This window comes from Schistocerca americana, chromosome 8, assembly GCF_021461395.2.
Source record: "Schistocerca americana isolate TAMUIC-IGC-003095 chromosome 8, iqSchAmer2.1, whole genome shotgun sequence".
NCBI classification, from domain to species: domain Eukaryota; kingdom Metazoa; phylum Arthropoda; class Insecta; order Orthoptera; family Acrididae; genus Schistocerca; species Schistocerca americana.
In genome coordinates this window covers 511,122,763-511,138,103 of record NC_060126.1, presented here as the reverse complement: position 1 = coordinate 511,138,103, position 15,341 = coordinate 511,122,763, and the positions used below count along the sequence as shown (strand labels likewise).

The window sequence follows — 15,341 nt, the reverse complement described above, 5'->3', positions numbered from 1 at the left end:
AGTTGCAGGGGCAACAGTCTGGATGATTGACTGATCTGGCCTTGTAACACTAACCAAAAACGGCCTTGCTGTGCTGGTACTGCAAACGGCTGAAAGCAAGGGGAAACTACAGCCGTAATTTTTCCCGAGGGCATGCAGTTTTACTGTATGGTTAAATGATGATGGCGTCCTCTTGGGTAAAATATTACGGAGGTAAAATAGTCCCCCATTCGGATCTCCGGGCGGGGACTACTCAGGAGGACGTCGTTATCAGGAGAAAGAAAACTGGCTTTCTACGGATCGGAGTGTGGAATGTCAGATCCTTAATCGGGCAGATAGGTTAGAAAATTTAAAAAGGGAAATGGATAAGTTAAAGTTAGGTATAGTGGAAATTAGCGAAGTTCGGTGGCAGGAGGAACAAGACTTTTGGTCAGGTGAATACAGGGTTATAAATACAAAATCAAATATGGGTAATGCAGGAGTAGGTTTAATAATGAATAACAAAATTGGAGTGCAGGAAAGCTACTACAAACAGCATAGTGAACGCATTATTGTGGCCAAGATAGACACGAAGCCCACGCCTACTACAGTAGTACAAGTTTATATGTCAACTAGCTCTGCAGATGACGACAAAATTGAAGAAATGTGTGATGAGATAAAAGAAATTATTTAGATAGTGAAGCGAAATGAAAATTTAATAGTTATGGGTGACTGGAGTTAGACAGTAGGAAAAGGAAGAGAAGGAAACGTAGTAGGTGAATATGGATTGGGGGTAAGAATTGAAAGAGGAAGCTGCCTGGTAGAATTTTGCACAGAGCAAAACTTAATCATAGCTAACACTTGGTTCAAGAATCATAAAAGAAGGTTATATACATGGAAGAAGCCTTGAGATACTGACAGGTTTCATATAGATTATATAATGGTAAGACAGAGATTTAGGAACCAGGTTTTAAATCGTAAGACATTTCCAGGGGCAGATGTGGACTCTGGCCAAAATCTATTGGTTATGAATAGTAGATTAAAACTGAAGAAATTGCAAAAAGGTGGGAATTTAAGGAGATGGGACCTGGATAAACTGACTAAACCAGAGGTTGTACAGAGTTTCAAGGGGAGCATAAGGGAACAATTGACAAGAATGGGGGAAAGAAATACAGTAGAAGAAGAATGGGTGGCATTGAGGGATGAAGTAGTGAAGGCAGCAGGGGATCACGTAGGTAAAAGACGAGGGCTAGTAGAAATCCTTGGGTGACAGAAGAAATATTGAATTTAATTGATGAAAGGAGAAAATATAAAAATGGAGTAAATGAAGCAGGCAAAAAGGAATACAAACATCTCAAAAATGGGATGGCTAGAGGACAAATGTAAGGATGTAGAAGCTTATCTCACTAGGGGTAAGATAGATACTGCCTACAGGAAAATTAGAGACCTTTGGAGAAAAGAAAACCACTTGTATGAATACCAAGAGCTCAGATGGAAACCAGTTGTAAGCAAAGAAGGGAAAGCAGAAAGGTGGAAGGAGTATATATATATGGTCTATACAAGGGCGAGGTACTTGAGGGCAATATTATGGAAATGGAAGAGGATGTATATGAAGATGAAATGGGAGATATGATACTGCGTGAAGAGTGCTGTGACAGAGCACAAAAGACCTAAGTCAAAACAAGTCCCCGTGAGTAGGCAACATTCCATTAGAACTACTGACAGGCTTGGGAGAGCCAATTCTGACAATACTCTACCATCTGGTGAGCAAAATGTATGAGATAGGCAAAATACCCTCAGACTTCAAGAAGAATATAGTAATTCCAATCCCAAAGAAAGCAGGTGTTGACAGATGTGAAAATTACCGAACAATCAGTTTAATAAGTCACGGCTGCAAAATACTAATGTGAATTCTTTACAGACGAATGGAAAAACTGGTAGAAGCAGATCTCGGGGAAGATCAGTTGGGATTCCGTAGAAATATTGAAACACATGAGGCAATACTGACCCTACGACTTATCTTAGGAGCTAGATTAAGAAAAGGCAAACCTACGTTTCTAGCATTTGTAGACTTAGAGAAAGCTTTTGACAATGTTGATTGGAATACTCTCTTTCAAATTCTGAAGGTGGCAGGGGTAAAATACAGGGAGCGAAAGGCTATTTACAATTTGTACAGAAACCAGATGGCAGTTATAAGAGTCGAGGGACATGAAAGAGAAGCAGCGGTTGGGAAGGGAGTGAGACAGGGTTGTAGCCTCTCCCCGATGTTATTCAATCTGTATATTGAGCAAGCAGTAAAGGAAACAAAAGAAAAATTCGGAGTAGGTATTAAAATCTATGGAGAAGAAATAAAAACTTTGAGGTTCGCCGATGACATTGTAATTCTGTCACAGACAGCAAAGGACTTGGAAGAGCAGTTGAATGGAATGGACAGTGTCTTGAAAGGAGGATATAAGATGACCATCAACAAAAGCAAAACGAGGATAATGGAATGTAGTGGAATTAAGTCGGGTGATGCTGAGGGAATTAGATTAGGAAATGAGACACTTAAAGCAGTAAAGGAGTTTTGCTATTTGGGGAGCAAAATAACTGATGATGGTCGAAGTAGAGAGGATATAATATGTGGACTGGTAATGGCAAGGAAAGCGTTTGTGAAGAAGAGAAATTTGTTGACATCAAGTATGGATTTAAGTGTCAGGAAGTCGTTTCTGAAAGTATTTGTATGGAGTGTAGCCATGTATGGAAGTGAAACATGGATAATAAATAGTTTGGACAAGAAGAGAATAGAAGCTTTCGAAATGTGGTGCTACAGAAGAATGCTGAAGATTGGATGGGTTGATCACATAACTAATAAGGAGGTATTGAATAGAATTGGGGAGAAGAGGAGCTTGTGGCACAACTTGACTAAAAGAAGGGATCGGTTGGTAGGACATGTTCTGAGACATCGAGGGATCACCAATTCAGTATTGGAGGGCAGCGTGGATGGTAAAAATCGTAGAGGGAGACAAAGAGATGAATACACTAAGCAGATTCAGAAGGATGTAGTCTGCAGTAGGTGCTGGGAGATGAAGAAACTTGCACAGGATAGAGTAGCATGGAGAGCTGCATCAAACCAGTCTCAGGACTGAAGACCACAACAACAACATGTGTGTGGACAGTTTAAAATGGAATGGCCACAGAAATTTAATCGTAGGAAAGACATGTCAGACTGAGATCCATCAGAAGAATCTTCAGGAAATTGAATTCATCAACAAAATGAGTTTGCTTACAAAACTGTCATTTGATAATACTTTTTTTCTCATTGGTTGGCATCTGTACCAGATAGGATTGCTAAAATAAATAGGGAAGACCCAAAGGATATTAGTGTGTTTTGTTGCAGTTTCGTTTAGTAAGCACAAGCGTCTCAGAGGTGACCAACCAACTGCAGTGGCAGAAGCTACAAGAGAGACATTCTGCATAGTTATGTGGTTTACTGTTAAAGTTCTGAGAGTTTAAGTTACTAGAAGAGTCAACTAACATATTGCTTCTTTCTCTATATATCTCATGATGAGACTGAAGATAAAAGTAGAGAGATTTGAGCCCTCATGAAGGCTTACTGGCAACTGTTCTTCCTGCTAATTATTTGTGATTGGAATGGGAAAGAAAGGAAGTGACAGTGATTAGAATGTACCTCCTGATGTGCACCACAGAGTGATTTGCAGGATATAAATGTAGGTGGAGAATACATTGTTAGTAGTGTGCTACTTGACACACCTCATGTGGATTAAATATTGTCGTGTGACATTGCAAAACAATATAAAATGGATCGTGTTAATAAGGCCTTTTGTAGGGGATGCGATTGATCAACTTCAGTTTATTGGAAGAATTCTAGGAAAGTGTAGCTAATCTGCAAGGGAGACCGAGTATTACGAAACTGTTTTATGATCTGAAATGGGGAATCACTAGAGGGAAGAAGGCATTCTTTTCGCAAAATTCTATTAAGAAAGTTTAGAGCACAACCATGTTATGTAATGGATTGCAGAACAATTGTACTGCCACAGTCGTACATCTCACGTAAGGACTTTGAAGAGAAGATAAGCTCGTGCAGAAGCACATAGACAGTCGGTTTTCCTCCACTCCAATTGTGGTTAGAGCTAGAGAGGGATTTACAGAAAGTGGTACAAGATCTTCTCCCCCGTGCATTGTATGGTGGCTTGTACACTGCGTAAGTAGATATAAAATTGGTGGAACCCTCTCAACCTGGATCTACTGGCAATACTTATATATAAATCTCTCCATTTTGAGATAATTTTATTTTTCTTTCACTGTATCATTTTATGGCCATAACACATCCCTCTCATTTTTTCTCTTACTCTCATTTTTGTTTCTTTTTTAACTTGTCTGGGTGTTTCCTCTTATCCTCTTTTCTTTGCAGTGTATTTTACCTCTTTGGGTATCTAATCTAGTATAGTTTTTCACAATGAGGTTAGCACACATTGCTTTGGGGGCAAACAAAGCATGACAGCACCTACATTTGTGTATTTGTGTTGTCAGTAATTGAAACCTACAATATTCTGCGATCACTTTTTATTGCCTGGAAATTGTTAATCACTTATTTATACACTTATGAATTGAAAAATTTGAGGTTCTCCTTTGCAGTGTTCAAAATTTTCACTAATTGTGTTACCCCCCCTCCCCCCCCCCTCCCCGCGTGTATTTGCTGTTCTTTAAATGGTTCTCGTTTGATGATTCTGTATGTGTCATTCTGCTTTTGGGCAATGTTTTTTCATGTCACGGGACAATGATTTAATTTCTTTCTCTTTTGCTGCATGCTGCTTGCAATGATAATGGATACCAGAAAGAGGTGAAGTATTAACGTGTTGCATGATACACATTTTTTGTCAGCAAGTCTTTGTTTTGAAAATGATTTTGGAGATGTGAAAACTAAAAATATTGTTACTTCGATGTAGGGGGGGAAAAAAAAATTATCCAGGAATTATCATAAATTGTGTAAGGTAATCACCATAAAGAGTAGAGCCAATTTTCTTCCTCATTCTGATCTTGCTTTCTGTCACGATTGGCCTATTCGACAATTACACATTAAATCTTACTCTTTCTACCTTAAAAAAAAAAAAAAAAAAATAAAGTTGTCATGTGGTGGTACTGGCATTAATTGCTAGTAGAGTCCTTGAAATAACTAGTTTTCGGCCTTAACATTTGGAAAGACATAATGTTTACACTGACATTTGACAAACTTGTCATTTGTTCCCAGAATTAACTTTCACTCTGCACCGATTCAAAAAATCATGAAATTGTCTGCCAGACTGGGATTCAGATCTCGGACCTATACCTTTCGCGTGTAAGTGCTTTACTGAATGATGTACCCAAGCACAACTTGCCCTGGCAGTTTTACTTGTGCCAGTTTTAATCTGCTGGGAAGTTTCAAATCAGTGCACACTCTGCTGCTGAGTGAAAATTCGTTCTGGAAACTGCCCCCATAGGCTGTATCTAAGCTATTTTCCTGGCAATATCATTTCCTTTGGGAGTAGTAATAATGCAAGGTATGCAGAAGAACATCCATGAAGTTTGGAATGTAGAAGAGGTGCTGGTGGAAGTAAAATGGTATGGGCAGGTCATGCTTGGATGGCTGTCGGTAGAGCACTTGCCCACAAAAAGGCAAAGGTACCAGTCCAGCACAGAGTTTTAATCCGCTAGGATGCTTTTGCCATTTGTTTTTGCAAGTGCATGTATAATTGCAGTTCCCAGATTTTTGTAGCAACCACCAAGTTAGTACCTGAAAATATAAGCTCCTATTGGCCAAGTCATACAACTACCTTACCCTGAGGTAAAACGTTGGCTCGTATCCAGGGATATCTCAATACACACATTGTGCTGTGGACTTCAAGAACACACACATCAGAGGAAAATTGATTGAGAACTACACTTTACCCACATTTCTATATTTTCCTCAATTCTAGATGCAGCAAGCAGTCTCGGGGACATGCTACCTGCTGTGGGAGTAACTGAGAGTTAACTTTTATGTTGGAAGAATAGCTATCCTATTGTCTTGGTGAAGTAATGAGTAGTATGTGCCATTAATTTTGTTAGACCTACTGTTGAACGGTCTCTGTGACTTTGCATAAAAGACGGCCAAGGTACCAGGTTTCAGTGCATGCGAATTGAGGTCAAAGTGTGGAGCACTTCAATTCCAAATCAAACATGTATCGGGATTTCTCACAAGTCACAGTGGTGACCTGTTCTGACCTAAACTGCCATTTGCCTAGCTGGAATATAGATACAGAATTACGTACTTCAGTTTAGGTAGACCACACAAATTGCAGTCAGTCTTTGGCCAAGCCAATCGGCCTCCCCCATCTTCTTTGAACCACATATTCTTCTCCAGCTGTTCTCGTTGTACTCGTATCATTTGTAATCTTGTCAATCCATCTCAGCTGTGGTCTTCCCCTTGATCTGTTGCCTCTGATGTCTTCTTCCACCAGTGCCCAGTAATCTGACTTCCTTGTCACATGTTCCCATACCACTTCAGTCTCCTCAAATTAATAACAGCCACAGTGCCAAACAATTTTTACAACTACTTCAGTTTACATTTGTTTGTTGTTTTCTAGTCATCTCCATCCTTCACTGGTCTAAAAATCTGTTTCAGGACAACATTCTCAAATTCAGGAGTTTTCTTTCCACCTTTTGTGTCGGAGCCTGCTCTTTGCTCCTTAGAAGACAATAGGTTGTATTACTGTCTTGCAGGTCCTAATCTTGGTGGATCTCAGTAGAAACCAGGACTTAAGCAACTTACTGGGCACAAACCTTGACATGTTCCCTGCTTGGATTCTTGCTATTATTTCCTGGTGTAACGCATTCATTCCACTGAGTACTGGCCCAGAAAAAAATTTAACACTCTTACCCTTTCAAAGATTTTTGCCATCCACATCTCAAGGTATGTCGTCTTTCTCACTACGAGGTATTTGGTCTTATACATATTCACTTTCAAGTCTGCTTTCACTGCTTCTTCCATTAACATTCTTGCCATCTGAACGAGATTTTGCTCATTCTGTGCTATTAATTAATCATCATCATCATCATCATTTGCATAGGCCCAGTGTGTTGAACACCCTACGCCATTGAATTCCTTTCTCAATGCTTATTACCTTTCTCACTGCTCTTTTCGGGAACTGGATTAAACGGGGGTGGGGGCAGATATTTTCCCTGTCGCAGTTCATTCCTCGCCTTGAACTTCTGCAACATCTTTCCATTCACTTTCACTGTGCATGTTGTCTCTTGTATGCATTTGAGTTAGGTTTATTAGTTTTCTGTGCCCTATCAAGCTTTTACCATATTGCTTGCCTGCACACACTACCATATGCTTTTTGGAAGCCAACAAAAGACAGTGATGATCTCTGTGAAATTCCCAGCTCTGGCATCTGCCTTCTTATATGTAGCTGGTCTGTGGTTGATTTTCCCTTTTTAAACCCTGCTTGTAGGAATCCAAATACCTCCTTGATGTATAGTGTTAGCCACTTCAGCTGCTCAGAATCTTATAAGCTGTAAATAGTAAGGTAATTCTTCTGTAGCTGCTGCAGCTCATTGGGTCACCTTTCTTAATTACTGAGCAGGTGATAGACTGTTTCCATTCTGCCAGTATCCTTTCCCTCCTCCAAATTAAACAGATTAGGTTTTACGCTCTTGTTTTTTAGGATCTCTCTTCCCTCTTTCAGCATCTGTGCGGGTACGGTGTCTCTTCCTGGTGCCTTTCTCTCATTATCCATTCTTGAAGTACCTGACGTCTTCTTGTATTGTCTACTATTCAGTCCTTTTCTGCAAGTGCTCTTTGTTTATGTATTTTTGCTTTTCGGTTCTGAAGACGGCACCATAAAATCTTCACAGGAACCTCTCTGTGTGGCATGGAAAACAGTCTTCTAAAGTAATATTACTGACTGCAGTAAGCAGGGAAACTTTAGTGTCGGAAACTGGAAAATTGTCACCTGGTGAGTCACAGTTTCTTTGTCAACACTACACTACTGTCAGTCTACAAATCGACTGAAAATCATGTGTCAATCTTGACAATGAAGGCAACTTCATAACCTCACTGCATGGAAAAAGATGAATGTTAATGTGGACTGAGAAAGTACCTATGTTGTGTATGCCATCACCTAACAGGTGGACAGTTAAATGGGCTTACTGGTAGGTCATGTGGATCCATTTGTACTTCCATGATAAGCAGTTAAGAGGTTACACTGTGAAAGTATCTTCATCACTGCATAACTGCTGCAACCCCATCCACTTGGACCCAATGACTGGAGTGAAGCCTTGTTCTCTGCATACAAATTTCTCCTTGTTTCACCTGGTTAATGTTACCACATTAAGAAAATGAATAAAGTAGTGTGCTGCTTTAGTTTTTAGACGTAGTTCTGAAGAGCTTCTTTCTTTGTGCTTCCCTTGCTCAGTTTTGTTTTCTTTTTAAATGTGACTAAATCATACACATGGAGTTGTAATGGTACGCTTGACCATTGCTTTCTTATTTGTTTGACTGGTTCATTAAATTTAATTTATTGTCTTTACAGGAGCTGGACTTGAGTACCCCAGTGCTGGAACGAGAAATAAGCTTTGCACCTAAAGATGACGAAGAAGAAATGCTTCCAGTGTCAGAGGTGTGGCTGTTGTCACTGACATTGCCTGCAGTATTCACTCGCCCATCACCTCACCACTCTCCCGCTTCGTCCGCCAACGGCCTTTCTTCGCAGCAATTCATCGCCAAAATGGTGAGGAAACATTTAGCTCATCTTTATGGAAGCGTGTGAATTTTCAGACTCTGCTGTCATTGGGAAATACTACAGTAAAATATATACCTGCTCTTCCTAGTGAGATCTCAAGTTGAGTTTCTCTTGTAGCTTGGCTGTATCTGTCCGTCCCATTGGGTCCTGCTGTACAACAGCAGCCAACATGGACTTGGAGCCAACAGGTCAGAATACAAAGCACTTCACACAGTGTTTGCCACTGTGTGTGTCTCATGCTTGTATTAGTTCTCTCTCTCTCTCTCTCTCTCTCTCTCTCTCTCTCTCTCTCTGGTGCTCACTTGTGAATGTTTATAACTTTGCTGTTTAGACCATTAGTTGCTGGTATGCTTCTTTGCTTTTCAAGTTGTTTGTTAGATTAACATAGCTGAAAAGGGATTCTTCTTCTTTTTTCTTTTCTCTCTCTCTCTCTCTCTCTCATCTCATCTCATCTCATCTCTCTATCTATCTATATCTGTTTATCTGTACTGTATTGAATGTTACTTTTTTTTTAATTTTTTGCATAAAAAGGAGAATTCGCTTCAGCAGAATGTAGAATTACAAGGAGACTGGATGTTAGGCCAGAGCTTACCTTCTGGAGCCAAAGTTCATATACTGCCACCAGACTCATTTAAAAGTAATCTGTTCCTAGCTTTTGGAATTGTGTGTTCCTTCCCTGACCAATGCTTTTACATCCTAGAGGAAGGAATAGTTTCTTTTACTTTTGTATTTATCATTAGCACTGAAATTTTTCATATAGAAGGGCCAGTGATTCTATCTCCATGTAATTTTAGAAATTTGTTTCATTTTCTTTTGACTTGCCTATCTCATTAGAATTATATTAGACTGCGGGTGTGATCACCTTGTGCATCATAGTCTGTTTGTGGTCCCTTTGGCCATGTATTTTCATTGCCACTATCTGTTTAGGGCATTAATCTTTCTAAATTCGTGAATTAAATAGATGAACATTATAGCAGTGTGACTACTGTGCTATTTTCTCCCTACTTGTAAAAACAGGTGTGTGACAGATGGTGACTGGACTAAGCATTTGTGTGAATGAAAATTTTTGAAGATAAAATTCACATTGACTAATGGCTTCTTTGTGTAAAGGATTTGCAATTACTTTGGTTCTAGTGCCTAACTTACTTTTATTAAGCATGCGCATTGAGCATTATTATAATAAGTACCTTTTTCCTATCAAACATGTCCTGCCTTGGAGGTAAGTAATGATGCATGGTATTCAAAAAATCTGGATCTGTTTTTAAGAATTGAAACCCTTGAGAAGTCTCCTATTGGCATTGCTTACAGTATTGTGTTTACACTTCAATAGTGGTAAGTAGGGGTTGCAATGATATGTCTGTAGCACTATTTAGTAGTTACACACTAATAGTGAATCACAGTTTGTAGTTTTCTTTGCCTGTTTGTCAGTGGTGGTTTAAACAGCATTTTGATTGAAATGTCATTTGTCCTAATGAACAATATTTTAGTTAGTGTTTGTTGTAGTTATTGCTATCACTGACTGAATTTTTTTGTATTGTTGTGTCCATAGTTGCTAAGATCAGCTTGGACTTCCCTCCATGCAATGCTCTTCCTTGAAATAAAACAAAATGTATTCAAATCTGAAAGGGATGTTGTTTATTCGCCTGTCTGTTGAGTGTCCCCACATGATATTTTCTAGTATCAGCAAAGCACAAATTGAATATAGACCAAAATACAAGGGGGCAAAGAAAATAAATGAATAAAGTATATACGGCTTAAACTTACCGGATTTAATCAGCTCAAAAAAATTAACCATACCTGATTAAAATGCTTCAGCTGATACTTTATTTGAGATTTAAACATTTGCTGAGAGGTGGTGTTGATTGTAATTTATTATTTCAAATTTTTCTTGTTGAAAGTTGAAATTTCTCTTAAAGACTGAAAATTTTTATGCTGTTGAACGTTCAAATTGAGGGGCAGCACTTGTATCCCAATTGTTCTTATGTAGTGAGATGTGAAATATAGATGTTGAAAGAAAATGTAAGTATCTGATGAATGAATTTTATACCCTTTGGGGAAAAAAAGCAAGCTATGATGTGGTTAAAAAACTAGAATTGCATTCAGGACTGAAGTTCAAATCCCTGCCAACTAACTCAGATCTAGATTTTTTGTGGATGCCTTTGAAAAACACACAGCCAGGACTTCACAAATATTGTCATGCCTATTCCTGTCTCTGATTGTGGTTACAGACTGATCTGTAGAGAAGCTTGAGGTCTAGGTTAGTTCAGAAGGTGACAATTGAGAGTTTTCTGACAGAAAATCCTAAAAAAAGTTTTAGTCTTACATTAATTTAGCAAATGCGGACTGAAATTGTGTGTCCAGATGCACTGTGGCCATAATGACAGAGAAAAGGCCAAAATGTTAAAACTAATTTTTCGAAACCATTTCAGTGAGGGAGATGGTACTTCAGTTCCTCTTGTAAGTTGTTAATCAAAAGTCAAAATGACAAAGAAGAAATTGAGCATGAGATATAAAATAAACTGTTGGAATCCATATAGATTCTGGGAAGGGGGGGGGGGGGGGGGGGGGGAGAGAACTCTGTGAAACCCAGCTTGCTCTGTTCCTCGTTGAGACACAAAGAAAAGTAGATATTGGCATCCAGGTTGATCCCATGTCAGTTGACATCCAGAAGGAGGTAACTTAAAAAGTGCTCAGTCAGCTTATACTTGAACGTTGCTCTTCAGTCTAGGATCCATACCATACTGGATTGATAGAGAAAATAGAAAGTATCCGAAGAAGAGCCATACATTTTGTTACAGGTTTGTTTAGGAAGCACACAAGACCAACCATGACTTTTGTCTTCGCAAATTCAACCTTTTGCCTCAAACTGTTTGTACCAGGCATAAATGGAAACAATGCCAGGGCATGGTTCGTGAAAGTGTGGTCGAAATTCTCGTGGGAGCTACTGTTCCTGATTCCCTTTTAGAAACTGAAGAACACACCAGCTCTTCGGTTATGGTGTACTCGCCATTTTCTACACTAGCCCTCTCTGGGGCCCGCAAAGTGCAACAAATGACTTTTGCCCATACATAAAAAAAAAACTTCTAGAAATGCTGCTAACAGGTCAAAGTGTAAAGTGAATAAATTGTAGTGTTTTGTTTCTGTGAATTTTTGAAAGCATCAAATTTTTTGTGCTCATTTTGTTTTGCCACCTCCTACATATCTATTGCAAAAATGACTGTGATGTTAGTATTAGAGAGATTTCAGCTCACTGGAGGTTTTCCAACAAGCTGTCTTTCTGTGGACCTTTAGTGACTGGAGCAGAAAAGGGGGGAAGTGATAGTGGTGCACAAAGTACTCTCCTAGACCCACCATAAAGTGGCTTTCGGCATGTGGATGCAGTGCAGCACAAGGCTTATGTTAGTTGTTGCCTACATTTGCCCAGCTATATTTTTAGTATATGTCCTCGTGGTAATAAGTGAAGCCTGCTTGGCAGTTGGGTCAGCCATTCCTAATTTCAGAAAGAAAGCAACAGAGGTGTCATTGGTTGCATTTGTTTAATGTACTTTTCTTTATAAATAACTAAGCTTGCAGGAGAACCTCTTAGAAGCTGTATTATTTAACAAAGAAATTTCTGCTAAATATTTTGGTGGATGTTAAATACATGTACCTCAATTATAAGTGACTGGGGTTGGGGGAAGCGCTTAACATGATTCGTAACCAACGCCAATTTCCTTCCCTTGGTCCTAGCTGAGTGTGTCCTCCACTCCTATTGGCTTTGTGATTGGCAATATGTTTATGGTGATCATACTTCTTTTTGTGGTATACTATAGTATTATTTAAGCTTTTCAAAAGAAAGGAATGACCTCTCAGAAAGTACAATTTTGGGTGATTTTAAAATCCCATAAAATATGAAAAAGATGTGTCATTGTTGCTCTTGAAACAGTATGGAAATATAAACTGCATAGGTCTGTAGCTGCAACTGTCCTTTTCATCAGGTTCATGCATCACGTGCTGGGCTATAAAGGGCCGACGCTGATTTTCGTGCGTGGTGAGCAGGATACGCAGTTCTGCTTGTCGGCCAGCAGCGAGTGGCGGGAGTCCCACCAGTACTGGGGGGATGAAGACTGCGTCCTCCTGCAGATGCTTCCTCGTTACCACGTTGTGGAAAGTGAGCAAAGATACTGTTCTTTGTCTTTATTTATTTCGTAGTCCAGTAAAAGAAGTAGTGAATTAGTCTTGCACATTGATAGGGAAGATTAATTGCAAGTTACAGGTTAGTTTGCTGTGGCTACAAAATTGTGACCGTTTTCATTTCGTAATCTATTAGAAGATCATGTCCAGAGTATACCGTGTGTGGGGTTCACACCTGTACATGTTGTTAAATTGTAATTTGCCAATGGTATTTTTCCTAATTTAACCATTTTGGTTGTAGAGTAAGAGTAATATTCACAGTTGCCGTGTTAACAGCTCATTTGGCTTTCGCTGTTCTCTGATCAATATTCTTTCAACTCAGAAAGAAGTGAAATACATAATTATAAAGCTATTTGGCAGTAGAAACATAGAAATGAAATATCTAGTGGCAGTAACAAATACAGTTGAAAGTTGTTTCTCATTGACAACTCTTCCATTTCATAGGTAAATTCTTGAGTAAGTTGTAACACATCTGTGAATGGCCAGGCAGCCTATCTTTTTAAATGCATTTGTGTGTAGTTGTTCTTAAAATTGAACATACTATTTCGGTATGTTTGTCATGAACATCATGTATAGAACTCATGACTACATTGATCTGAGAAATGGCACAAACAAAAAAATAATTGTACCATTAGGAGTGCCGATGATCAGACAGTTGTACTGAGTGAATAATGGGTGGTGGTTTACTTACCTCAGTGCTGCATCATTCTGTTAAAATTAGCAGCTGTGCATGAGCTTTTTACTGACATCCGTGAATTCCTTTTTCTCTACTTAGCACAGCTACATTATTGAATATGATGTACATTTTTTTTAGCTTTCTTGATAAAGCATCTTGACTGTCAGTATTTATGGGCTATACTTTAAGAATGAAGACATCTGATCAGTAGAAGCAGCTGTCTTAGCACAGTAAACAAAGAGCAGAGACGATCAAATGGGGGGGGGGGGGGGGGGGGATTCATGTAATTGCAAATTTTTGTTGTATTGTGCTAGGAGCAGTGATGGGATGGCGAGGCGCGGCGATTCGAGCGCACCGGGAATTCCTCGAGCCTCTAGTTCTCGAGAAGCTCACGAGAAACGGCTCGGCGGCGTGTGCCGCTGCGCGCCAGTTGGCTGCGACAACATATGCCGTGCCGCTGTTTTAGGAATTGAATGCCACCGCTAGACAAACACGCTCGCTGTGCTCGTAACTAGTATGTCTCAGGTTTCATTCGAGTAAAGTTGTTGTTCAAATCAATATGGACACTCGAAAACAAACGTCATAGTGCTGGCAATACTGTACGGAGGATGGAGATAACGTTACTTGCAACATTTGTTGTAAAAATCTCTGTAATGTGTCAAAAAATACAACGGGCATCATTAGACATCTTAAACTGCACAATTTATCGAGCAATAAAACAGCGATGTCCGTGGATACAGAGGCTCATTCTTCCAATAGTGTGAGGCAGACAAAATATCCGAGTACATATGGTACAAGAGGTGAATTCCGTGCAAAAGTTCGGATAGTGTCTGAAGCTGTCCGCCACACTTAAAAAAACATAGATTTTTTTAGTCGTACTCCGATAACATACAACAAACACCAAAATCAAACCTACACTATCCTAGCTTTTGCACGATACGATATGTAATTTTGTTGGACTAGTTTCAAGCATAACGCATACCCTCGCAGGAACACTGATCTAAATCTTATGTTTCTCTTCATAGAGGGAAGTAAATGGCAACAACAGCTAGATGAAGCGCTAGTGGCCATGATAACAGACGATTTTCAACCGCTTTCAGTCGTCGAGGACACTGGTTTTCGACGTTTTATTTCACTGTTGGACCCACAATACTCGATACCTAATCGAAAAAAGTTGCGCCTCATGATTGAGGACGATTACTATAAACAGAAAGAGGCTGTAAACTTGGTCGTGGAAGACTCTACTTGTGTTTCTTTAACGACCGATATTTGGACCTCACTCAATAGTGAGGCATATATTGCTGTAACTGGTCATTTCATTAACACTAATTGGTGCCTGAAAGCTTTAGCTCTCGAGACATTCCGTTTCCCGGAAAAGCATACAGCGCTAAATATTAGTGAGGCGTCAGATAACGTGATTTCAAAATGGAACATTGAAAACAAAGTTGTAAGCATCACAACTGACAACGCCAGTAACATGGCGGCAGCCGTACAACTTATTCACAGTGGCAACATAGATATCCGACATGTGCCTTGTTTAGCACACACCATCAATTTAGTTGTGAAAAGTTCTTTGAACAGCAACAGTGAGCTTTGCATAATGCGGGAAAAGGCCAGAAAAATTGTTAGCTATTTTAAAACAAGTTGCAATGCTAATGAAAACTCCATGAGATCCAGGATCTAATGGAAAAATCCTGTTCATAAATTGATTCAGGAAACCGAAACCCGATGGAACAGTACGTTTTATATGCTACAACGTGTAGTGGAGC

The 15,341-nt window shown here is 39.4% G+C and overlaps 1 protein-coding gene across 1 annotated transcript in view; it reads left to right on the top strand.

Moving 5' to 3' along the window:
* LOC124544660 (restriction of telomere capping protein 5) overlaps window positions 1-15,341 on the top strand; it is a 73,564-nt gene that overhangs the window by 10,264 nt on the left and 47,959 nt on the right. The window contains exons 6-8 of the mRNA XM_047123278.1: window positions 8,514-8,711; window positions 8,841-8,911; window positions 12,701-12,873. Of these exons, the coding sequence (XP_046979234.1) occupies window positions 8,514-8,711; window positions 8,841-8,911; window positions 12,701-12,873 (442 nt within the window). The remainder of the gene's footprint in view (window positions 1-8,513; window positions 8,712-8,840; window positions 8,912-12,700; window positions 12,874-15,341) is intronic.